Source organism: Scyliorhinus torazame, chromosome 1, assembly GCF_047496885.1.
Source record: "Scyliorhinus torazame isolate Kashiwa2021f chromosome 1, sScyTor2.1, whole genome shotgun sequence".
NCBI classification, from domain to species: Eukaryota; Metazoa; Chordata; class Chondrichthyes; order Carcharhiniformes; family Scyliorhinidae; genus Scyliorhinus; species Scyliorhinus torazame.
The window spans coordinates 377,085,627-377,112,355 of NC_092707.1; the positions used below are offsets into that span (position 1 = coordinate 377,085,627).

Consider the following 26,729-nt stretch of genomic DNA (forward strand, 5'->3'; position numbering starts at 1 on the left):
CTGGGTAAATAATGCTGCCAGTGGACCCAAGGAAAGGGAATTCATTGAATGTTTACAGGAGGGCTTTTTGGAATAGCTTGTGATGGAGCCCACGAGGGGACAGGCCATTCTGGACTTGGTGTTATGTAATGAGCCAGACTTCATAAAAGATCTTAAAGTAAGGGAACACTTAGGAGGCAGTGATCATAATATGGTAGAATTCAATCTCCAATTTGAAAGAAAGAAGGTAGAATCAGATGTAAAGGGGTTACAGTTAAATATAGGTAACTACAGGGGCATGAGGGAGGAACTGACGAAAATCGACTGGGAGCAGAGCCTAGTGGGAAAGACAGTAGAACAGCAATGGCAGGAGTTTCTGGGAGTAATTGAGGACACAGTACAGAGGTTCATCCCAAAGAAAAGAAAGGTTATCAGAGGGCAGATTAGGCAGCCATGGCTGACAAAGGAAGTTAGGGAATGCATCAAAGCAAAACAGAAAGCCTATAATGTGGCAAAGAGTAGTGGGAAGTCAGAAGATTGGGAAGGCTACAAAAACAAAGAGAGGATAACAAAGAGAGAAATAAGGAAGAGAGGATCAATTATGAAGGTAGGCTAGCCAGTAACATTAGGAATGATAGTAAAAGTTTCTTTAAATACATTAAAAACAAACGGGAGGCAAAAGTTGACATTGGGCCGCTCCAAAATGACGCTGGTAATTTTGTGATGGGAGACAAGGAAATAGCTGAGGAACTAAATAAGTACTTTGCGTCAGTCTTCACAGTAGAAGACATGAGTAATATCCCAGCAATTCCGGAGAGTCAGGGGGCAGAGTTGAATATGGTAGCCATCACAAAGGAGAAAGTGCTAGAGAAACTAAGAGGTCTAAAAATTGATAAATCTCCGGGCCCAGATGGACTACATCCTAGAGTTCTAAAGGAGATAGCTGAAGAAATAGTGGAGGCGTTAGTTATGATCTTTCAAAAGTCACTGGAGTCAGGGAAAGTCTCAGAGGATTGGAAAATCGCTGTTGTAACCCCCCTGTTCAAGAAGGGAACAAGGAAAAAGATGGAAAATTATAGGCCAATTAGCCTAACCTCGGTTGTTGGCAAGATTCTAGAATCCATTGTTAAGGATGAGATTTCTAAATTCTTGGAAGTGCAGGGTCAGATTAGGACAAGTCAGCATGGATTTAGTAAGGGGAGGTCGTGCCTGACAAACCTGTTAGAGTTCTTTGAAGAGATAACAAATAGGTTAGACCAAGGAGAGCCAATGGATGTTATCTATCTTGACTTCCAAAAGGCCTTTGATAAGGTGCCTCACGGGAGACTGCTGAGTAAAATAAGGGCCCATGGTATTCGCGGCAAGGTACTAACATGGATTGACGATTGGCTGTCAGGCAGAAGGCAGAGAGTTGGGATAAAAGGTTATTTTTTGGAATGGCAACCGGTGACGAGTGGTGTCCCGCAGGGTTCAGTGTTGGGGCCACAGCTGTTCTCTTTATATATTAACGATCTAGATGACGGGACTGGGGGCATTCTGGCTAAGTTTGCCGATGATACAAAGACAGGTGGAGGGGCAGGTAGTATGGAGGAGGTGGGGAGGCTGCAGAAAGATTCAGACAGTTTAGGAGAGTGGTCCAAGAAATGGCTGATGAAATTCAACGTGGGCAAGTGCGAGGTCTTGCACTTTGGAAAAAAGAATAGAGGCATGGACTATTTTCTAAACGGTGACAAAATTCATAATGCTGAAGTGCAAAGGGACTTGGGAGTCCTAGTCCAGGATTCTCTAAAGGTAAACTTGCAGGTTGAGTCCGTAATTAAGAAAGCAAATGCAATGTTGTCATTTATCTCAAGAGGCTTGGAATATAAAAGCAGGGATGTACTTCTGAAGCTTTATAAAGCATTAGTCAGGCCCCATTTAGAATACTGTGAGCAATTTTGGGCCCCACACCTCAGGAAGGACATACTGGCACTGGAGTGGGTCCAGCGGATATTCACACGGATGATCCCAGGAATGGTAGGCCTAACATACGATGAACATCTGAGGATCCTGGGATTATATTCATTGGAGTTTAGGAGGTTGAGGGGAGATCTAATAGAAACTTACAAGATAATGAATGGCTTAGATAGGGTGGACGTAGGGAAGTTGTTTCCATTAGCAGGGGAGACTAGGACCCGGGGGCACAGCCTTAGAATAAAAGGGAGTCACTTTAGAACAGAGATGAGGAGAAATTTCTTCAGCCAGAGAGTGGTGGGTCTGTGGAATTCATTGCCACAGAGGGCGGTGGAGGCCGGGACGTTGAGTGTCTTTAAGACAGAAGTTGATAAATTCTTGATTTCTCGAGGAATTAAGGGCTATGGAGAGAGAGCGGGTAAATGGAGTTGAAATCAGCCATGATTGAATGGAGGAGTGGACTCGATGGGCCGAATGGCCTTACTTCCGCTCCTATGTCTTATGGTCCTCCAGTCTGGTGGTGGTGGCGGCATTAAAAATCTGGGGTCAGTGGAGAGGACACAGGGGGGTAGAGGGAGCCTCAGTTTGGACCCCGATACGCAACAATCACAGATTTCTCCCGGGCAAGATAGACGGAGGGTTTCAAAGCTGGCAAAGGGCAGGCATTAAAAGGATGGGGGACCTGTTCATAGACTAGACCTTTCCCAGCCTGAAAGCGCTTGAAGAGAAATTCAGTTTGCCCCCTGGAAATGCTTTCAGATACCTTCAGGTACGCGCCTTTCTCAAAAAACATGTGGTGTCATTTCCACTGCTACCCCCACGCAAGATACAGGATAGGGTGGTCTCCGGCACCTGGGTAGGGGAGGGTAAGGTGTCGGACAGCTACCAGGAACTTCAGAAGGCGGAGGAAGCCCCAGTGGAGGAACTTAAGGGCAAATGGGAGGAGGAGCTAGGCGGGGAGCTGGATGCGGGCCTGTGGGCGGACGTCCTAAACAAGGTCAATTCCTCTTCTTCATGTGCCAGGCTTGGCTTAATCCAGTTAAGGTGGTCCACCGGGCACACATGACAGCAACCTGGATGAGCAAGCTCTTTGGGGTTGAGGATAAATGTGCGAGGTGTGCGGGAAGCCCTGCAGATCATGTCCATATGTTCTGGGCATGCCCGGATCTTAAGGGATTCTGGCAGGGATTAGCTAAGGCAATGTCCAAGATCTTGGCCACGCGGGTGGTGCCGAGTCCAGAGATAGCAATCTTTGGTGTGTCAGACGATCCGGGAGTTCAGGAAGTGAAAGAGGCCGACGTATTGGCCTTTGCCTCCCTGGTAGCCCGGAGACGGACCCTTTTAATGTGGAGGGACTCGAAGCCCCCGAGTGTGGAGACCTGGATTGGTGACATGGCTGGGTTTCTCAGTCTCGCGGAAATAAAGTTTGCCTTGAGAGGGTCCATGACGGGGTTCTCTCGGAGGTGGCAGCCATTCCTCGACTTTCGAGGCGAGCAGTAAAGGTCAGCAGCAGTAGCACCCCGGGGGGGGGGGGGGGGGGGGGGGGATTGTTACGTAATATTGTTCTTTTCTCTGTATATATGGTTAACATTTATTTTATTATGTTAAATGTTGCGAACGGTTATGCAAAAATTATGTTTATTGATAAAAATTGGAATAAAAATAATATTTATTAAAAAAAGGAAAGGTGGGGGTATATTTTGGAGATGGCAATGCATTGAGGGATTTGGGAGAGGAAAGGGTGGTTGGAGATGAGTCAGAATTTGTAAGGTTTGAGGAGGCCCAGGGTTGGCTTTTTGAGGCGAGAGTCATTAACAATATCAGCTAACATGGGAACCAAAATCCATTTTTCTGGGAGCAGGAGGTGGGTATCAGGCTAAACCGAATGACAATTTCAGTTCTTCACAACCTTCTGATCCTAACATTTAGCCGTGTTTCGGATCATGAATAGATTTGAGTATGTTACTAGATAGTAACACGTCAAACAATTAAAATAATATTTGTGTCATTCAACACAACACTAAGTTGTGTTCTTGACGTAATTTTCAACTCGGGTGTTGTCTATATCTGTATTTTTGCAGCGATGAATACAGGGGTATGAAGTTAAAATGCATCATGTGAAGTGAAATCCTGGATTTTCCTTTGCTAAGTTTGGCTGGACGGAGAGGTGAATAGGCTGGAAGGTGGGAGATGATTGAGACCGTTTATGCTTTTCAGCTTTTAGTATGGGTTCCATACCTTTCAGGAACATACAGTGAGGTGAGCCCCACGTTACTGACTGTCAGCTGAATAAAATCTCTTCTTTTTATAGCTACCAAATTTAACAGGCTCCCTTATAAGTTACACATTTGTATAGAGAAGAGGAGAAGTCTCTTCGCTCATATAGTTGTGAATCTTGAGAATTCCTTAGCTCAGAGAATTGTGGATTCTTCATCCATCTATTTAAGGCTGAGGTAGACAGATCTTTAGTCACTTGGAGTTTTTGTGAAGTGGGTGGGAAAATAGAGTTGAGGTAGACGATGAGCCATGATTCTGTTAAATGATGGTGTGGGCATGCGGGGAGGGGCTGTATGGTCTACTGCTTCTTTAACCTGTTCTTATGTGGAACAGCTGGAAGATGTCTATTTCTATTTTTCACCAGAGAAACCAAGAGAAAGGATTAACTAATAGACCAATGTAGAATGCCATGAAGCGCAGTGGGCTAAGACAGCTGGCTTGTAATGCAGAACAAGACCAGCAGTAAGGGTCAATTCCCGTTCCAGCCTCCCCGAACAGGCGCCAGAATGTGGCGACTAGGAGCTTTGCACAGTAACTTCATTGAAGCCTACTTGTGACAATAAGCGATTATTATTATTATGAAACGAGTAGGAAATAAGATTAGGTAAATTACTGTATGGTTGGGAAAGAATTGGTAGTGTTGTTAAAGTATTCAGAATAATTCTTGTTTGTTTTGGACATTATATGAGAGTTTTTAAATGTAACTTATTAATTTTTCAGCTCACAGTATATAATTACAATGATGGCCCCTGTTACAGATGCGTCTATCCAAAACCACCACCAGCTGAGACTGTAACCAACTGTTCAGATGGAGGAGTCTTGGGTGTAGGTGAGTCTTGTATTGACAACAATTGACCATTAACTACATAAATTCAATGTTATGTACTCAGGATGATAAAATACCATTAGATACATAGGTACTCACCCCACTTCATAATAAATCACCCCATGATCCCAGCCATTTTTGTCTCTTGTGAGAGGCAAAGCAAACAGAACCATGTAAGCAATTAAGGAAATCTCTGAAAAAATCTTCCCTGGCCCTTCAAAAACAATAGGCTTCAGGAAGCAATCTTGGCTATTGCCCAAAATCTTACCTTTCTTTTACTGTGACCGTTTACTTTTCCAAAGGTACACTTACCACCAACTTGAAGGATTTTGAGAAACCAGTTTTCACCAGAAATTGAACACCCTCTGAAAAAAATTAAACTTCCATACATCTAACGTCACTTTAATTTGAAATGATTGGTCCCTTTTTTTTTAACCCGAAACATCACCTCAAAGCAATCTTTCCGCTTGTTACTTGGAGGGCCGAAGGGCCTCTTCCTGTGCTGTACTTTTCTTTGTATGTGATTGATGGCCTTAGTAATTTCCAATGGGGAGCCGGTTTAGCTCAGTTGGCTGGACAACTAGTTTGTGATGCAGAGCTAGGCCAACAGCATGGGTTCTCAGCCCTTACCAGCTGAGGTTATTAATGAAGGCCCACCTTCTCAACCTTGCCTCTCGCCCGAGGTGTGCTGATCCTCAGGTTAAATCACCACCTGTCAGCTCACCCTCTCAAAGGGGAAACCAGCCTTTGGTCATCTGGGACTATGGTGACTTTACTTACTTTCTCACTAGTAATTTTCAACACTGAATCAGATATCCTCTAAGTCTGTGCATGTCCAGCATACCACAGGCTAAAACACAAAATCTATCTCCATAGCTCAGTTACTATGACTTTTTTTTTTTAGGAAACATTTTATTGAGGCATTTATAATTTTAACATTTAACATATTAACATTCTAAATAACAGAACTGTCCGACACACGCAAAAACCCCACAGTAACATACCCAACTTCCCCCCGCCCTAACTCCTAGCTACCCATATATTAGATTCCCTGCCCTTTTTCTCCACTTCCATACTTCCCCCCCCCCTTCTGCTGACATGACATCTGCGAATCCCTGCCAAAATTCCCTCAGCTTTGGACACACCCAAAACATAGGTACATGATTCGCCGGACTTCCCCGCACCTCCCACACCTGTCCTCCACCTCCTCAAAAAACCTACGCATCCGGGCCACAGTCATATGAGCCCTGTGGACCACTTTGAACTGGATCAGGCTAAGCCTGGCACGTAACGAGCATGCATTGATTCTTTTCAGGGCTTTCTCCCATAGCCCAACTTCCAACTCTCTCCCCCCTGCCTCCCCTGAACTCGTCTTCCCACTTTCTCTTCACCTCCTCGATTGGGACCCCTTCCCACTCCATCAATTCCTTATATATTTCCGAGACCCTCCCCTTCCCAACCCCTGTTTTTGTCATCACCTTACCCTGTAGTCCCCTTAGAGGGAGGCGAGGGAAGCTTGGAACCTGCCTCTGGACAAAGTCCCATACGTGCAGGTACCGAAATCCGTTCCCACCCGGAAACTCAAACTCCTCCTCTAGCTCCTCCAGGCTCAGAAAACCCTCCTCAATGAAAAGGTCCCCAAATCTCTCAATCCCTGCCCGCTGCCACCTCTTTAAGCTCCCATCCAGCCCCCCCGGAGCGAACCGGTGATTGTCACAGATCGGTGACCGCACCGACGCCCCCTCCAGTCTCATATGCTGCCTCCATTGCCCCCACACTCTCAGGGCTGCCACTACCACTAGGCTTGTGAAGTACCGAGCCGGCGAGAACAGCAGAGGTGCCGTCAACGGAGCCTCCAGACTCGTGCCCTTACACAATGCACCTCTACCCGCTCCTACATTGACCCCTCCCCCACTACCCACTTCCTAACCATCAAAATATTAGCCGCCCAGTAATAATGAATAAAGTTCGGAAGGGCCAAGCCTCTCTCCCCGCGCCCCCGCTCAAGAAGAGCGTTCTTCACCCTCGGGGCTTTCCCAGCCCATATGAAACCTGAGATCGCCACGTTCATTTTCCTAAAAAATGCCTTGGGGATAAAATTTGGGAGACATTGAAACACAAACAACAATCTCGGGAGGACTGTCGTTTTCATGGTCTGTACCCTTCCCGCCAATGACAGCGGCAGCACGTCCCACCTGTGGAAGACCCCTTTCATTTGCTCAATCACCCTGCCCAAATTTAGTTTATGATGCTGACCCCAGTCCCTTGCCACCTGAATCCCCAGATACCTAAAACTCCTTCCCACCACTTGGAACGGCATCTCCCTCAGTCTCCTCTCCTGTCCCCTTGCCTGGATCGCATTGTCCTCGCTCTTGCTCATGTTTAGTTTGTAGCTTGAGAACCGGCCAAATTCTTTCAATATTCCCATAATTTCTGCAATTTCCCCCCTCCCAACGAGTCTGTTATATACAGGAGCAAATTGTCCGCATAGAGCGAGACTCTATGCTCCATCCCCTCTCACTATCCCCCACCAAATGTTCGATGCTCTCAGTGCCATTGCCAAAAGCCCCATGGCCAGAGCAAACAGTAGTGGGGAGAGTGGGCACCCCTGCTTTGTCCCCCTGCACAGACTAAAATACTCTGACCCGACCCGGTTGGTCCTTAAATTCGCCACTGGTGCCTGATAAAGCAACCGGACGGACCCAATCCGCGAATCCCTGCCTGAACCCGAACCTTCCCAGGATATCCCACAGGTACCTCCACTCCACCCGATCAAAGGCCTTCTCTGCATCCATGGCCACCACCGCCACCTTGACCGTGCGCCCCTCTGCAGGCATCATTATCACATTTAGGAGCCGGCTAATATTGGATGTCAGGTGTCGTCCCTTCACAACTACCATCTGGTCCTCCCCTATGACCTCTGGGACACAATCCTCAGATCATCCTTTTATTTTGATCTTATCTTTCTTGGGATATGAGCATCACCGGCAAGCATTTGTTGTTCATCCCTAATTGTCCTAGAACTGAGTGGCTTGCTCAAGATGGCAAGAGGAAGAGTCATATGGATGTGAAACAGATGCTGCCTGATCTGCTGACTTTTCCCAGCATTTTCTTTTTTAAAAAAAAAATGATTTTATTGGTTTTCACAGTTTATGTTTCACATTTCAGTTCCTAAGTTAAATTAGAAATTGCATAGCTGCACATAATACATAGCAAAAACAAGCAGGGAAGGGGGCATGGTGGTGCAGTAGTTAGCACTGCTACCTACGGCACTGAGGACCCGGGTCTGATCCCTGCCCTGGGTCACTGTCTGTGTGGAGTGTTGCTAACTTTTGGTTGGCTCTTAAATGTTGCTCATTGTGTCTTTACTTAATTTGCTCTGTTTCTATAACCTTTGCTCTAGAGTTGCCAGGTATCTTTATGATACCACCACGAGGTTCAAGTTCAAGTGCTGATCAATAACTCAATACACCAGTTAGTAAGATTCAAATCAAAACACATTTATTATACACAGTCAATCACTACTCATGCATAAAACTCTACTTACTAGACTTTCTGTAACACTAAAAGGCCTATACTTAGCTTTGGAACTGGCCCACCAGGTCAGGGGAACAAATGGCCTTTCGTTCGATTCTGAGTCTGCAGGCTTCATAGCTGGTATAGATTGGTAGCTAGGAGCGCCTGTCTCGTAGCGTGCGTTGACTGGAGACTTACTTGGTTGATGCAGCTACTAGGCAGGTCACTGTCAAGGGTTGTTTCAAGCTGCTGAGAGACCCTGCCAAGAAGGACAAATTGAACTTGGGGACTCTATTTTATAGTCCCCAGGGGCTTCGCGCCATTCGGGGCGGACCCTGTACCTGGTTCCAAGTGATTGGACTAAGTTCTGATCACTTGGATCGATTTCTCCAATACTGGAGCTGTTCCCTGATCGCTGGGCGGTTCCTAAGTGTCCGTTGGCCTTCCTTTGTCTTGGCTTCTGCTGGCGCCGAGGAGTCTGGCTTGGCCTTGTTTACCTTAACTGTTTCCAATTGTTCCCGGGGATCGCTCATTAATATGTAGATGGTTGTTAATTTCAGTGCTGTCTGGGTTCCTGCAAGTTCTGATATACAGGAAACTTTGCACCTGCTGTTTTTCCTGCGTTTGACTGAATTTCCCTGCATTCTTAGCGGATCTCCATTTTAAAGTCGGGAAGTGGCCAACCCAGGTGGCTACACACCCTCCTTGTGATCCCTAACGCGAAGCGTGAAGGATCACATAACTGCGTCGTCTTCACTCCCTGACCCAGCGAGCACTCTTCCATGGCCTCTACACTGACCATAACTATGCACGAAAATTTTAACTGACAATTCTAAGTGGCGCTATGTCACAACAGGGACATGCAGTACAACATATTTAAAAAACGGTACCGCTAACTATCTTCCATAAACTACACTCACTTAAACATCCAATCATACTAACTTCCTTACAATACAAAAATAATAGCAGCATTCACATTTTCTTCTGGCTTGGCGGTTAAGCACAGAGTTGTACAATCTTTCAGTTGCAAATGAGACATAGTTCTTTATTCACAAATGGCGTAAAACGAGTGTCCTTTATTGTAGATCAAGTGGTTCGGGGGCCTGGTGAAAACCGAAAATAGGGGATCTCATCCTGTATACCGGGGTGCAAGAGCGGTAGACTCTCCTTCGCCATTTTCTCATACAGATAGTCTGCACGATGCTGCAGAATATCGCCAATGCTAAAAGGGATTCAATTACGTAAGAAAGGGAGTACCACGTTAAAAACCTATCACACCATGATGGAGTGTTGTTACTTGTCACTGGGCTCTGGGTGCTATGGGGAAGTGAATCGCTGACGGCCGGGGGGGGTAGGGGTCAGGGGGTTCGCGTTCGCGCATAACCGAATACAAATTATAATGATAACGAAAAACACGTATGATGTCTTCATTGTTCTGTTCTTTCTTCTCTTGTCTTCCTTTTTGTCTCTTCTCTCTTCCTGGAGCATCTGGAATTCTGTGGATCAAGCATAGTTTCTGTTACCATCTTGTTTAATAACTTGTACGTTAGCATGTCTGTCTTTTAGTGCCAATTTCCCTTTATAATTGGTCACCATGTGTGACTACCTCATTTTTTTTTTTAACCGAATATTTGGACTAGACATCTAAGAAAATATTGCCGTATTGCGAGCCGTCTCGCAGCCTGTGTGATTTACCATCCCAGTGTTTGAGGATGTAAATAGCATAGGGCAGCAACCTAAGGGTTGCCAAAACCAAACAAAAGAATTTTGAACGTAACGAGCCAAATTGGGGTGCGTATGGGCCGCGGCAGGTAAGATTTGGATGGAATCCCCTGGTAGGACGGTGATCAATGCCATATGTGCTCTACCCGAGCGTAGCTGACCAGAGGGGGGGTCCTCAGGCAGGGCGGGGACCAGTGCCGTTTCTCCACTGCCTGAACAACCGGCAAGAACGGGTAAGAATGTGGTCGTCGTGGGTGGCTGCCTCTCGAATTAGGAGAGTAACTATGAGTCGGGTTCTGTCGACAGACTAGTTCCTCTGAACTATTGTCTGGGACAAACTTGTACCTTTGAGTCGGGTTCTGGTCGACAGACTAGTTCCTCTGAACTATTGTCTGGGACAATCTTGTACCTTTAACAATTTTCTGTCGCCAGACTAGTTCCTCTGAACTATTGTCTGGGACAAACTTGTTCCTTTAACAATTTTCTGTCGACAGACTAGTTCCTCTGAATTGTTGTCTGGGACAAACTTGTTCCATTAACAGCCAGGGGGCGTTAAAGGAGTGGTGACGTGGAGCCGTGAAAACTTTCGAGTTTACACACAACACTTAACGATAACACTAATCAAACAAACATTCAACAAACATGGTGCAGGTTCCATCAGAAAGGACACTGTTTCTCCCAAGCGGTTCCTTTTAAAACATCATCTGGACACCTCAGTTATCAGTTGTGAACAGGGTCGCAAAGGGGTTCTCGTTTTGGGAGTCAGACTCAATGTCATCATCTTCTCCCGGATGTCATACTCTTGAATGGATGAGAGTTGCTAAAGCTGCATGGTGTGACTTAGGGTCCATCTCGTTGTTTCGGACGAGCCTGTACGAATTGTCACGGTGCCAAATAGTCGTGTCTAATTCTGTGGGGATGGAGTCGGGGTCGTCATCGTAGGGCGGTGGTCTTTGGTGAGGTTTGTTAAGGAATGTGATCAGGAAGGGATCACTCGAAACGTGTTCAGATTCGCTGGGTGTGGGGCCTGTTGCATGGGGATAGTAGGGAGGCTTGCTGTGGCTTGCTGTGGCTATCGTCTGTGTCACAGTCGCTGTCACTGCTGTCTGTGGGCATTCCGGGGCGGAGTCTAGAGTTCGGGGGTGGAGTTGAGTCCGTGGATGGGGTTGAAGTGTTGGAGGAGGGTAGGGATACGTTGGCCGTGGGCGGTGCATGGTCTGCTGCGTCGAGCGTGACGTGGTGTGCGTGGTTCGACTGCGAGCCTTTGCCTTGAGCTGGTTAATATGAAACCACGCGGTCTTCCCGTTGGGGTACTTAATCTTATAAACGGACGGGCTTACTTTGTCCGCAACGGAGTACGGACCCGAATACTTAGGTGACAGGAACGTGCTGGGGTTGTAAATGGAGAGCATGACCTGCTGTCCTACATCAAACTCAGTCGCATGCACTGTCTTGTCGAAACAGGCCTTGCTCTGTTTCTTCCTGGTGCCTAAATTTACTGCGGCTGCTAGCTGAGCCGTTTTTACATTCTCTACTAATTGTTTCACTGCGTTCTCGTGTGTGAGGGCCGTCATTTCGGGGCTGGTCAAGTCAAGTCCTAATAAAAATTCTGTGCCTTTCATGGGGCGTCCGGTCATGAGAGTGTGTGGGGTGTATCCTGTGGATGTCGAAACAGTGTTACGCAAAAACATTAGTGCAAAAGGGAGGACTGAATCCCAAGTGGTGCTATTTTGTTGGACCATTTTCCTGAGGGTTGCTTTTAGGATCCGATTCATTCGCTCCAAGATACCACTTGACTGGGGGTGGTATGCGATGTGGAATTTTTGGGTAATGCCAAATATCGTGAAGACGTTCTTCATGACACGTCCCGTAAAATGGGAACCTTGGTCGGATTCAATGCTGCGGGGGAGTCCCCATCTCGTAAAGATGTGGTAGGTTAAAATCTTAGCTGTAGTCTTTGCCGTGTTCGTTCTAGATGGGAAAGCTTCTACCCATTTCGTAAACGTGTCTATAACAACTAACACATACTTGTGACCATTCCTGCAAGGGGGCACTGGTCCTATAAAATCAATCTGGGGGTTAGTCCAGGGGCCATTAACGGGGCGGGTGTGGCTAAGCTGAGCTTTCCTCGCATATCTGTCCGGATTGTTTTTGGCACAGATAAGGCAATTTTCAACATAGTGCGTGACGTCTTCCTTTAAATTCAGCCACCAACATAGCTGTCTGAGGTGGGCTGTAGTGGGGTCAATTCCCTGATGCCCATGACTATCATGGAACAGACAAATAAGCTGATTCCTGTCCTGTTCAGGAACCACATAAAGGGTGGCTTTTAGGACCACACCGTCATGTGTGACCAGTGCATTTTTAAACCTATTGTATGGGGCTGGAAATTTTCCTTTTAAAATCTCCCTGAGATTACTATCTTGCTTCTGGGCCTGCACTAAATCGTCAATATTTGTCCGTGAGACCTGAACTGCATTCACTGGGGCGCTTTCGGGGGGTTCCAAAAATATCCATGTCTGGAACCTGCTTTAGCCAGTGCGTCGGCTTTTACATTTCCAGGTGTGGAGGAACGGTGGTGACTTCGTACTTTAATAATACCAAATATCCTGTCCTGTGCTTTGTCCAAAATGTGCCAGAGCAATGGGGCTGAAGGGAGGGGTTTTCCGTCCGCGGAAACAAATCCTCTTGCTTTCCACAGGGGTAGGAATTCTGTGAAGCCATTACAGACATAGAGGCTGTCCGAGTATATGTCTGCTGGGCTGGGGAAGGAATCTGGGTGATCTATAACGTATGCTAGTTCTGCCGCCTGCGCGCCTAAGTGTCCTGGCAGTTTTAACGAGATTTCTTCTAGGGCGCGTCCCTGCGCGTCCTCAACATAGATGCCGCATCCTGTAATGCGCTTCCCGTTTAATATAGTGGAAGAACCATCCACATATATTCTCAAAGGTGCGCAAGTGTCTGTGTGCTGGGGCCTCTGGGGTGAACTACTTATCTTTTTGGGGGGTGTTTTCGCGATAAAGGGGCCTGTGTTGTGGTGCAGTGAGATGATTTCACATTCCATGTTTATGACTTGCAAATGCGGTCCTGTTTTTCTGGAGAACTGCCCTAACCTGTTTGTCTGCGCTAATCGTGGTCGGGTCAAACCAAAAATCACCGACTGCGCTAATCTTATTAGCATACTCACCTACTGTCAGCGTTGCGGGGGCTCTTGCTGATTTTGTCATTTTCCAGACACATTGATTTACTGGGTCAAATGATAGGTTGTGGGAGTTCATGAAATCGATGCCGAAAATGTGTTCTGCTGTGTGGGGCAGATCGACCAAAACTATGGGGTGTTTTGTTGTAATGTTGCCAATTTGAATGGGTACAGGGGCTGTGATGTATCCCTGTTGTGAGTGGCCTGTGAAGCCGATGAGGGTGATTGTGGCTGTAGTGGGCCACGTGTCTTTTTGGAACATGGTGGAGGAATTAATTGTGGTGTGGGACCCTCCTGTGTCCCAGAGAAATTTGATGGGCTGTCCCCGTATTTTCGCTGCAACGACTGGTCAGCCGGACCTATCTCAAAGGGTGTCGCAGACCCAGGTGGGGGAGCCCGAACACCGTCAGTCAGTTCTGTTCATGTCTGTCTGGTCTGAGCGGGTGCTTACACTATGTATGGGCTTTGTCCTGTTATTATTCAGAGTGCCTGCCTGCTGGGCTCTCTGTGGCTTTTGTGGGACATTGCACTCTCGTGCAAAGTGACCTAATTGTCCACAGTTGTAACACTCCTGTGGTTTCTGTGGGGGGCTGTTCATGCCTTCGTTCACCCATGCGGGGTTCTGGTGCGCTTTAACTGCTTGAATATCTGCCTCTGCCATTCGGCCCATCGAGTCTGCACCGGCTCTTGGAAAGAGCACCCTACCCAAGGTCAACACCTCCACCCTATCCCCATAACCCAGTAACCCCACCCAACACTAAGGGCAATTTTGGACACTAAGGGCAATTTAGCATGGCCAATCCACCTAACCTGCACATCTTTGGACTGTGGGAGGAAACCGGAGCACCCGGAGGAAACCCACGCACACACGGGATGGATGTGCAGACTCCGCACAGACAGTGACCCAAACTGGAATCGAACCTGGGACCCTGGAGCTGTGAAGCAATTGTGCTATCCACAATGCTACCGTGCTGCATGGAATCCATATAAGAACATTCCAGGAAAGTGGTTCACTTAAAAAAAAAGAAAGCAGATGACAGGTGGTAGCCATTTTTGGTCAGTGCCTTTTCTTGTATTTAAAAAAAATGTATTGGTCCTCTTTAAATAGTTCAGTGTGTTTTTGGTTAGTTAGTGAAGTTATGGGTAGGTCTCACCCAGTCATAATTTTCCATCGTCATGACACTGGACAATAGAACCCAGGATCCTGTTCTCTGGCACTCAACACTCCTCTTAAGTCTCTTTCCTTTCACGTCACCTTTCAAAAACACACACTTGCATCATACACAATACCTGAACTCTATGTACAGGTGTATGTGACAGCATGTTCTTTTTGACGAACCTTAATAACCAATGATTCTGCATTGCCCCATATTGGGGACAGTGGTTAAACTTTATTCAGCACAAGCAAGACTTTTAAAAAAAATAAATGTTTTATGAAAGCTTTTCCAACCAATGTTTTTTCATAACAAAGATAGAAGTACAAATAATAATACAAAGAAAAATAAGCAAGAATTATTAAACAAAACCAGGTGGGTGTTGTCTTCATACAATGTTGCTGCTGCTGACAATTACTGCTCCCCTAGAAAGTCAAGGAAAGGTTGCCACCGCCGGGAGAACCCCATTAAGGACCCTCTCAAGGCAAACTTTATTCGCTCCAGGCTGAGGAACCCCGCCATATCGCTAACCCAGGTCTCCACTCCCGGGGATTCGAGTCCCTCCACATTAACAACATCCGTCTCCGGGCTACCAGGGAGACAAAGGCCAGTACCTCAGCCTCTTTCGCTTCCTGCACTCCCGGATCCTCCGACACCCCAAATATCGCTACTGTTGGACTTGCCTTCACCCGAGTGTCCAAAATCCTAGACATCACCCTCGCAAACCCCTGCCAGAATTCTTTAAGCGCCGGGCATGCCCAAAACATATGGGCATGGTTCGCTGGACTCCTGCATATCTCGGGCACCTGTCCTCCACCCCAAAAAACTTACTCATCCTTGCCGCCCGATGCACCACCTTAAACTGAATTAAGCTGAGCCTGGCACATGATGAGGGGGAGTTCATCCTGCCCAGGGCGTCGGCCCACAGGCCCTCATCCAGCTCCTCACCCAGCTCCTCCTCCCACTTGCCCTTCAACTCCTCCACTGAGGCTTTCTCCACCTCCTGCAGCTCCTGATATATGTCCGACACCTTCCCCTCCCCTACCCAGATGCCAGATAACACCCTGTCCTGGATCCTACGTGGGGGCAGCAGCGGAAATGTCCCCACCTGTTTTCTAAGAAAGCCCCGAACCTGGGGGTACCTGAACGCATTCCCGGGGGCAGGCGGAGCTTCTCCTCCAGCGCCTGCATGTTGGGGAAAGTCCCGTCTATAAACAGGTCCCCCATCCTCCTAATACTTGCCCTATACCAGCCTTGGAACCCCTCATCCATCCTACCTGGAGCAAATCTATGGTTGTTCCGTATCGGGGTCCACGTAGAGGCCCCTTCCTCCTGCCTGTGTCTCCTCCACTGCTCCCAAATCCTCAGTCCGCCGTCACCACCGGACTTGTGGTGTATTGCGCCGGTGAGAACGGCAACGGAGCCGTGACTAGTGCCCCTAGGCTGGTGCCTTTGCATGACGCCGCCCCCATGCCACCCCCTCCTCCATCATCCACTTCCTAATCATGGCCACATTGGCTGCCCAATAATAGCTGCAGAAGTTCGGCAGGGCCAGGTCCTCCCCCCCCACCCCCGGCTACGCTCCAAGAATGCCCTTTTAACTCGCGGGGTTTTATTCCCCCACACAAATCTCGTAACAATCCTATTCAAGCACAAGCAAGACTTAATATGCTACAATATCTAAACAGTAGTCGCCACATTATAATTGATGATATGACCTTATATTTGTCTTGATTGAAGTTGTGTTAACAAGTCCCTGCACCGACTGGTCCAACCCCTTGTCATGTACTCTTAATATCTCAAGTCTTCGACACCATCTGCCTTTTTATTGCCCTTTATATAACATTTTCTATAAGACAAAATCACTAAATTTCTGTTATGTACGCCTGGTCACCTCTCAACAGTGGCTAAAAGACTGGACCAGAACCATCATTTCAAAAAAATATTTTAAGGGGGTGCAGAAACATCTGTTCGTTCCAGGAGTGATATCATAAGAAATAGGGCGTGGTTATTTTACAAACAAACTTATTAAAACTAAAGAAAAAACAAGATTTAAACTTTTAAACTTCAACCCTAACAATAAAAGGTTACAGTAGCTTCTTAATCTTAACACATGAGTTCCCATTCCGGTTTAGCACAGTGGGCTGGACAGCTGGTTTGTAATGCAGAACAAGGCTAGCAGCGCGGTTTCAATTCCCGTACCAGCTTATCCGAACAGGCGCCGGAATGTGGCGACTAGGGGCGTTTCACAGTAACTTCATACTTTTTTTAAAAAAAAGATTATTATTATTATTGAACACCACTTCAAATGAACATACAGCTCTTAGACCCTGACATAGACAGGCAGAGATGACACTTGTGTTTATGAATTAATTTTCTGCTGTTAGCCAAGTTCCTTTAGAATCCTTTTTGAAAGCCAGCCTCTGGGGCAGTTTTTTTTCATGACCTCTCGCAGTGGCTTTCCAACTCCCTCTCCTCACCTGTTCAAAACAGGATTCTTTCGCTCTCTTTCTCTCTCTCTGTCTCTGTCTTTCTCTCTCTCTCCTTCTCTGCCTCTACGTTCCACCCAGCCGCTCAAACAAAGGTTCTCTCCTGGGGTGTCCAGACTGAACCCAGCAGCGTTACCTTGGCTTTGATTTCCCACTCCGTTTATACAAAAGAACAGAGCCATGCTATTGATATGCAACTAACCTCCCATTGACAGACAAAGAGCCATCAGACTCTGTAATGGGCTAATAGGTGGTCAGACAGGAGTGTCCCGAAAGACGATGGATTTTGAGCGATTCACCCTTGCTGAACAATCTCGCTAATAAGTAAGTCTGAATGAGAAAATGTAACTCAGGCCAGGTGTGGGCATATCCCTCTGACTCTGCTAGCAGTTTTTCCCTCAGTCTATTGAACCCTTAGATTTCCTGCTACATCTTTGTTTCCATTTCTGGACCCAATTTCCTAATATCTCCCTCATAAAATTTCCTTGACTAATTGCCAATTATAGGGGAAACACCTCCATAAGCGTTTGCTTTTCTCAGGTTTCAGTCTAATGACTCCAGATATAATCTCAGAGTAAGAGGTCTCCCTAATACGCATATGAGGAATTTCTCCTCTCTGAGGGTAGTGAGTCTGTGGAATTCTTTACTGCAGAGAGCTGTAGAGGCTGGGTTGCTAAACATGTTCAAGGCTGATATAAACATCTTTAATCAGCAAGGAAATCAAGGGTTATAAGGGGATGGGGCAGGAAAGTGGAGGAGGGTTATCATGTCAGAGCAGTCATGATCTCATTGAATGACGAAGCAGACTTGATGGACCAAATGGTCTACTTCAGCTCGTACGTCTTGTGGACGCAACCTATTTTCTAAAGAAGTCATTATCAGTACCGCTTTGACTCTCCTTTCCTCAAAAGAGAACAATCCCAGCTTCTCCAACCTAACGTTGTAACTAAGATCCCTCATCCCTGGAATCATTCTGCACACTGCCAAGGACACTCACATCCTTCCTAAAGAATGGTGACCAATACTGGACATAGTACTCCAGTTGTGGATTAACCAGAGATGAACAAAGGTTTAACATAACATCCCTACATTTGTACTCTATACCTCTGTTAATGAAAACCAAGATCCCATATGCTTTGCCAACTGTTTACCACCTTCCAGTCTGAAAACAACCATTTACCGTGATTCACTGTTTTCTGTCCTTGAGACAAAGTTTTTATTCAATCTGATACTGACCCTCTTATTCCAGGAGCCTCAATTTTGTTTTTAAAAATATTTTTATTGAAGATTTATAATAAATTTATAGCAAACTAACAACACAAAAAGACAGATGTTAATACAATATATCAAAAATACAACCAACCATATAAATCCCATCCAAAAGAAAAATCGCTGTCCACATCAATAAACTAACTCCCTTCAACAACTGACGGTTACTAACTCTTTAAAGAAGGAAATGAATGGCTGCCATCTCAGGTAGAACTCCTCAACCAACACCCTGATGGTGTACTTGACCTTCTCCAGATGCAAGAATTCCATAAGGTCATCCAACCAGACTGAGGCATTGGGCAGTGTAGAAGACCTCCACCCCAGCAAAACATGCCTCCGGGCTATTAACGAGGCAAAGGCGAGGACATCCGTCGTCACCCTCATCTGCAGCCCTGATACGTCCGACACCCGAAAATGGCCACTAAAGGACAAGGCTCCAGATCGATGTTACGAATTGCTGACACGGTGTTAAAGAAGGAGACCCAAAAGCTTGGGACATGACCATAACATACGGGTGTGATTGGCCGCCCCTTGAGGACATCTCTCACATCTGTCTTCCACGTCCGGAAAGAAACCACTCATCCTAGCGTTATGTACCCCTTTAAGCTGGATCAAGCTGAGACGTGCACAGGAGAATGTGGAGTTTACCCTGTGAAGGGCCTGACTCCACACTTCCTCATCCAAAATGGGTTCCAATTCCCCCTCCACCGGGGCTGACCCCACTGACAGGATCTGCCCATAGATACCTGAAACACTCCCCTCACCATCATCCTCAACAGGGACGCAGACGGTGCCAAGGGAAATGACGGAAAGAGCTTTTCCACAAAATTGTGAATCTGGAGGTATTTGAACAAATTCATCCCAGAAGATTGAAAATTTACCGTCAGCTCCTCCAGACTGGCATACTGTCCCTCCATGATCAACAGCACAAATAGGTGGTTATCATAGATAGGGGCCAGCGATGTCATGGATCTAAGCTTAAAATGTTGCTGAAATTGCTTGCATTTATTTAGAGTGGACATCTCCACTGGGTTCAAAAAATACCTCCCCGGCGAAACCCCCCCCCCCGGGGCGACTGCTTGTCCCTCTGCAGAAATGCCCTACGAATTCTTGAGGTCTTACCCGCCCACATAAAGAAGGCTAGCAACTTATTAACCTGCACAAAAAAGGATTTAGGGAGACACTGAAAAAGAAATAGAAAACCTTGGGAGGATATTTCTTTTTATAGTCTGGTCTCTCCGCTAAGGACAGAGGAATGTTATCCTCCTTTTGCAAGTCGGATTTAACCTTGCTCACCAGACTTGCATTGTTCAATTTATTGAGCAGATCCCAATCATGGGCCACCCGGATACCCAGATAACAAAAGCTGGACCTGGAAAGACGTAAACGTAACACCCCCAGATTAGCTCCCCTCCCTGGAGGATTGACCGGAAAGTATTCGCTCTTCTCCAGATTCAACTTGTACCCCAAGAAGGAGCCAAAGCTCTTCAGTAGCTTCCTTATTTCATCCATAGTGGAGATTGGATCCGTAACATAAAGCAACAGCATAATAACCTTTATTGCCACAAGTAGGCATACATTAACACTGCATTGAAGTTACCGTGAAAAGCCCCAGTCGCCACATTCCAGCACCTGTTTGGGTACATGGAGGGAGAATTCAGAATGTCCAAATTACCTAATAGCATGTCTTTCGGGACTTGTATTATTTAAGTAAAACGTAGACCAGTATCCCTACAAGCACAAAATTCCTGGGAGCAATATAATTGCAACAAAACTACATAAAACAACACCCCTCATAGGTTAGCCCCCATCAATAAACAAATAACATTAGGGGCTGGTTTAGCACAGTGGGCTAAATAGCTGGCTCGCAATGCAGAACAATGCCAGCAGCGCGGGTTCAATTCCCGTTCCGTCCTCCCCGAACAGGCGCCGGAAAGTGGTGACTAGCGGCTTTTCACAGTAACTTCATTGAAGCCTACTTGTGACAATAAGCGATTATTATTATTATTAAATAACATGTGAAGTAATCATCCCACCCAAGAACAAAGAAATATCAACAAATATATATCAGATTCCCCAACACCTTTCCCCACCAACAACATTCAATGACCTCAGAGAGCACCATTAACTTGAGCCAAGTGCATGCTTTTTTACAAAGGTATCTGCCTCCTCTAGTGCATCAAAATAATACTCTTTCGTCTCGTAGGTTACACAAAGATTCGCCGGGTACACCACCCCAAACTGAACTCCATTCTTGTATAAGACGGCCTTGGCCTTGTTGAAAACCACTCGCTTCCTTGTCAGTTCAGCTCCAACATCTTGGTAGATCCTGACGAGGTTACCTACCCATTTCTAGTCCCGGTGTTCCTTGGCCCAGGACCCGCTCCTTCTCCTAAAAACTGTTAAACCGAACGATGACTGTCCGTGGTGGTTCGTTCGGTCGGGGCGTCTATTGGAGTGTCTGATGGGCCCTGCCCAGTTCCAGAGGGGATGCAAATCAACCCTCCCCATCATCTTCCCAAACACCTGCGAAAGTGGGAGTCAGGCTTCCATACCCTCCGGGAACCCCACGACTCTTGAGGTTCTGCCTCCTTGAATGGTTCTCACGATCATCGACTTTAGTCCTCGGCATCTAATTCTCGCCAGCTATTGGGCGATCTCAGCCTCCAGCGACACAATTTGTACACTGCCTCAAGAGAGCTTTCTCCACTCCCTCTAATACCTTGCCATGCTCCTTCACCGCCTCTGAGCTCTTTCCCAATTTTCAGTGGGTTGGACCCAGGGCCTCCTCGATCAACTTTCAGACATCACTCCGCTGCTTCTTAAACTGTTTATCAAATTCCGTCGATAGCACGCGGGCAAGCATGTCTGCCGTTATTGGAGTGGGTCACAGGAGCAACGTGAAATCTCCAAGTCTATCGACGAATTTCCGTCCGCAGGCTTCTTGCTCCCAAATGCGTCTTGGCATTTTTCTGATGCAGACGCCTTGTACCTTAAAATTCATAGGTTTTTTTCCACAGGAATTACTCCAGAAACAGAGCTAAAAGGGCCGAAAAATAAGTGCCCTGGCAGGAGCTACCCTGTGCATGCATGCCGTCTCCCTACATGCTGCCACTGTTAACCCCCAAGAGCCTCCATTTTATTTTTAAAAAATTATTTTTTATTCTCATTTTTCACATTTTCTCCCAGATTTACACCCACCAACAATAAACAATAATCATAGAACATAGAACGATACAGCGCAGTACAGGCCCTTCGGCCCACGATGTTGCACCGAAACAAAAGCCATCTAACCTACGCTATGCCATTATCATCCATATGCTTATCCAATAAACTTTTAAATGCCCTCAATGTTGGCGAGTTCACTACTGTTGCAGGTAGGGCATTCCACGGCCTCACCACTCTTTGCGTAAAGAACCTACCTCTGACCTCTGTCCTATATCTATTACCCCACAGTTTAAAGCTATGTCCCCTCGTGCTAGCCATTTCCATCCGCGGGAGAAGGCTCTCACTGTCCACCCTATCTAACCCCCTGATCATTTTGTATGCCTCTATTAAGTCTCCCCTTAACCTTCTTCTCTCCAACGAAAACAACCTCAAGTCCATCAGCCTTTCCTCATAAGATTTTCCCTCCATACCAGGCAACATCCACGTCCTTCCTATAATGCGGTGACCAGAACTGTACGCAATACTCCAAATGCGACCGTACCAGAGTTTTGTACAGCTGCAACATGACCTCCTGACTCCGGAACTCAATCCCTCTACTAATAAAAGCCAACACTCCATAGGCCTTCTTCACAACCCTATCAACCTGGGTGGCAACTTTCAGGGATCTATGTACATGGATACCTAGATCCCTCTGCTCATCCACACTTCCAAGAACTTTACCATTAGCCAAATATTCCGCATTCCTGTTATTCCTTCCAAAGTGAATCACCTCACACTTCTCTACATTAAACTCCATTTGCCACCTCTCAGCCCAGCTCTGCAGCTTATCTATGTCCCTCTGTAACCTGCTACATCCTTCCACACTGTCGACAACACCACCGACTTTAGTGTCGTCTGCAAATTTACTCACCCACCCTTCTGCGCCTTCCTCTAGGTCATTGATAAAAATGACAAACAGCAACGGCCCCAGAACAGATCCTTGTGGTACGCCACTTGTAACTGAACTCCATTCTGAACATTTCCCATCAACCACCACCCTCTGTCTTTCAGCTAGCCAATTTCTGATCCACATCTCTAAATCACCCTCAATCCCCAGCCTCCGTATTTTCTGCAATAGCCTACCGTGGGGAACCTTATCAAACGCTTTGCTGAAATCCATATACACCACATCAACTGCTCTACCCTCATCTACCTGTTCAGTCACCTTCTCAAAGAACTCGATAAGGTTTGTGAGGCATGACCTACCCTTCACAAAGCCATGCTGACTATCCCTGATCATATTATTCCTATCTAGATGATTATAAATCTTGTCTCTTATAATCCCCTCCAAGACTTTACCCACTACAGACGTGAGGCTCACCGGTCTATAGTTGCCGGGGTTGTCTCTGCTCCCCTTTTTGAACAAAGGGACCACATTTGCTATCCTCCAGTCCTCTGGCACTATTCCTGTAGCCAATGATGACATAAAAATCAAAGCCAAAGGTCTAGCAATCTCTTCCCTGGCCTCCCAGAGAATACTAGGATAAATCCCATCAGGCCCCGGGGACTTATCTATTTTCAGCCTGTCCAGAATTGCCAACATCTCTTCCCTACGTACCTCAATGCCATCTATTCTAATAGCCTGGGTCTCAGCATTCTCCTCCACAACATTCTCTTTTTCCTGAGTGAATACTGACGAAAAATATTCATTTAGTATCTCGCCTATCTCTTCAGACTCCACACACAACTTCCCATCCCTGTCCTTGACTGGTCCTACTCTTACCCTAGTCATTCGCTTATTCCTGACATACCTATAGAAAGCTTTTGGGTTTTCCTTGATCCTACCTGCCAAATACTTCTCATGTCCCCTCCTTGCTCGTCTTAGCTCTCTCTTTAGATCCTGCCTCGCTACCTTGTAACTATCCATCGCCCCAACTGAAACTTCACACCTCATCTTCACATAGGCCTCCTTCTTCCTCTTAACAAGAGATTCCACTTCTTTGGTAAACCACGGTTCCCTCGCTCTACGCCTTCCTCCCTGCCTGACCGGTACGTACTTATCAAGAACACGCAGTAGCTGATCCTTGAACAAGCTCCACTTATCCAGTGTGCCCAACACTTGCAGCCTACTTCTCCAACCTATCCCCCCCAAGTCACGTCTAATGGCATCATAATTGCCCTTCCCCCAGCTATAACTCTTGCCCTGCGGTGTATACTTATCCCTTTCCATCACTAACGTAAACGTCACCGAATTGTGGTCACTGTCCTCAAAGTGCTCTCCTACCTCCAAATCCAACACCTGGCCTGGTTCATTACCCAAAACCAAATCCAACGTGGCCTCGCCTCTTGTTGGCCTGTCAACATATTGTTTCAGGAAACCCTCCTGCACACACTGTACAAAAAAACGACCCATCTATTGTACTCGAACTATATCTTTTCCAGTCAATATTTGGAAAGTTAAAGTCTCCCATAATAACTACCCTGTTACTTTCGCTCATATCCAGAATCATCTTCGCCATCCTTTCCTCTACATCCCTAGAACTATTAGGAGGCCTATAAAAAACTCCCAACAGGGTGACCTCTCCTTTCCTGTTTCTAACTTCAGCCCATACTACCTCGGAAGAAGAGTCCCCATCTAGCATCCTCTCCGCCACCGTAATACGGCTCTTGACTAGCAGCGCCACACCTCCCCCTCTTTTGCCTCCTTCTCTGAGCTTACTAAAACACCTAAACCCTGGAACCTGCAACATCCATTCCTGTCCCTGCTCTATCCATGTCTCCGAAATGGCCACAACATCGAAGTCCCAGGTACCAACCCATGCTGCCAGTTCCCCTACCTTATTTCGTATACTCCTGGCATTGAAGTAGACACACTTCAAATCACCTACCTGAACACTGGCCCCCTCCTGCAACGTCAAATCTGTGCTCCTGACCTCAATACTCATTCTCCCGTACACTAAAACTACAATCCAGGTTCCCATGCCCCTGCTGCATTAGTTTAAACCCCTCCCAAAGAGCACTAACAAATCCCCCCCCCAGGATACAGGATATTTGTGCCCCTCAGGTTCAGATGTAGACCATCCTGTCTGTAGAGGTCCCACCTTCCCCAGAAAGAGCCCCAGTTATCCAGAAATCTGAATCCCTCCCGCCTGCACCATCCCTGTATCCACGTGTTTAATTGCTCTCTCTCCCTATTCCTCATCTCATTATCACGTGGCACGGGCAACAACCCAGAGATAACAACTCTGTTTGTTCTAGTTCTGAGCTTCCATCCTAGCTCCCTGAAAGCCTGCCTGACATCCTTGTCCCCTTTCCTACCTATGTCGTTAGTGCCAATGTGGACCACGACTTGGGGCTGCTCCCCCTCCCCCTTAAGGACCCGGAAAACACGATCCGAGACATCACGTACCCTTGCACCTGGGAGGCAACATACCAAACGTGAGTCTCTCACGCTCCCACAAAATCTCCTATCTGTGCCCCTGACTATCGAGTCCCCAATTACTAATGCTCTGCTCCTCTTCCCCCCCTTCCCTTCTGATCAACAGGGACAGACTCCGTGCCAGAGGCCCATACCCCATGGCTTACCCCGGTAGGTCTCCCCCCCCCCCCAAGTATCCAAAGCGGTATACTTGTTTCTCAGGGGAACGACCGCAGGGGATCCCTGCACTGACTGCTTCTTCCCAGTCCCTCTTACAGTTACCCATCTGTCTCCAATCTTTGGTGTAACTAATTCCCTGAAGCTACTATCTATGACCCCCTCTGCCTCCCGAATGCTCCGAAGTTCTTCCAACTCCAGCTCCAGTTCCCTAACTCGGTCTTGGAGGAGCTGGAGATGGCAGCACTTCCTGCAGGTAAAATCAGCAGGGACACTAATGGTATCCCTCACCTCAAACGTCCTGCAGGAGGAACATTGCACTCCCTTCCCTGCCATCCCTATAACTTTCAACCATGATCTGGCTAACAACTAAATTAAAAAAAAATAATAATAATAATAATACAATATGGTACTTACCTCACACCAATGGGTTTTATTATTAGGTTAAAGGAGGAGGGCGGGTCCCCAAATCCTGGGACTACTACTACACGTGTAGTGTCTCGGGTTTCCTCTCTACCAGAATTTATTGGTGAGGGACTTCCCAGAAGTCCGCGGGTCGAACTTCCTGTTCCCGCCTTAAAAAAACAAATACAACAGCAAAGCGGAACAGAAACGGGACCAGGTAAGCGTTTACTTAAATTCTCACCCACCAGCAGCCTCCGCACTCCGCTCCCGCTGAAACTCCCAAGAGATGCTCCTGCAAGGTAAGTTATTTTAAACTTCAATACTCACCCACCAGCAGCCTCTGCACTCCGCTCCCGCTGAAACTCCAAGTGATTGCCCCTGCAAGGTAAGTTATTTTAAACCTAAATACTCACCTACCGGCAACCCCTGCACGCCGCTTCCCAGAAGTCCGCGGGTCGAACTTCCTGTTCCCGCCTTAAAAAATAAAATTTTTAAAATAAAACAACAGCAAAGCGGAACAGAAACGGGACCAGGTAAGTGTTTTCTTAAATACTCACCCACCAGCAGCCTCCGCACTCCGCTCCCGCTGAAACTCCAAGAGATGCTCCTGCAAGGTAAGTTATTTTAAACTTCAATACTCACCCACCAGCAGCCCCCGCACTCCGCTCCCGCTGAAACTCCAAGAGATGCTCCTGCAAGGGAAGTTATTTTAAACTTCAATACTCACCCACCAGCAGCCTCTGCACTCCGCTCCCGCTGAAACTCCAAGTAGGAGTTACTTTCAGTAACAAATATGTCAATCCCCATATCAAAATAACCACGGTCCCATCCCACCAAACCCCAAACATTAGCCCGCATGTTCACACAAACAAATGACAAAAAGGAATTAGGGATCACCCATAGTCACCATTAACACACACAGCCCCCCTACCTCCAACCCTCCCACCCACCCACCTCAACTAATGTTCGATGTTATCCAGTTCTTGAAAGTGCATAATGAATAATGCCCATGAATTGTAGAACCCCTCCATCCTTCCCCTCAGTTCAAACCTAACCTTCTGAGAGTCAAGAATTCTAACAGGACCCCCCGCCACGCCAGGGCACAGGGTGGAGAGGTTGCTCTCAAACCTACCAGGATCCGCCTTCGGGCGATCAACGAGTGAAGGCTACAACATCTGTCTCTTTTTCCCCTCTCTCT

The 26,729-nt window shown here is 46.9% G+C and overlaps 1 protein-coding gene across 5 annotated transcripts in view; it reads left to right on the forward strand.

Moving 5' to 3' along the window:
* mocs3 (molybdenum cofactor synthesis 3) overlaps positions 1-26,729 on the forward strand; it is a 194,112-nt gene that overhangs the window by 64,879 nt on the left and 102,504 nt on the right. For all 5 annotated transcript variants that reach the window (XM_072511883.1, XM_072511874.1, XM_072511865.1 and 2 more), the window contains exon 7: positions 4,930-5,038. In XM_072511883.1, coding sequence (XP_072367984.1) covers positions 4,930-5,038 — 109 coding nt within the window. The remainder of the gene's footprint in view (positions 1-4,929; positions 5,039-26,729) is intronic.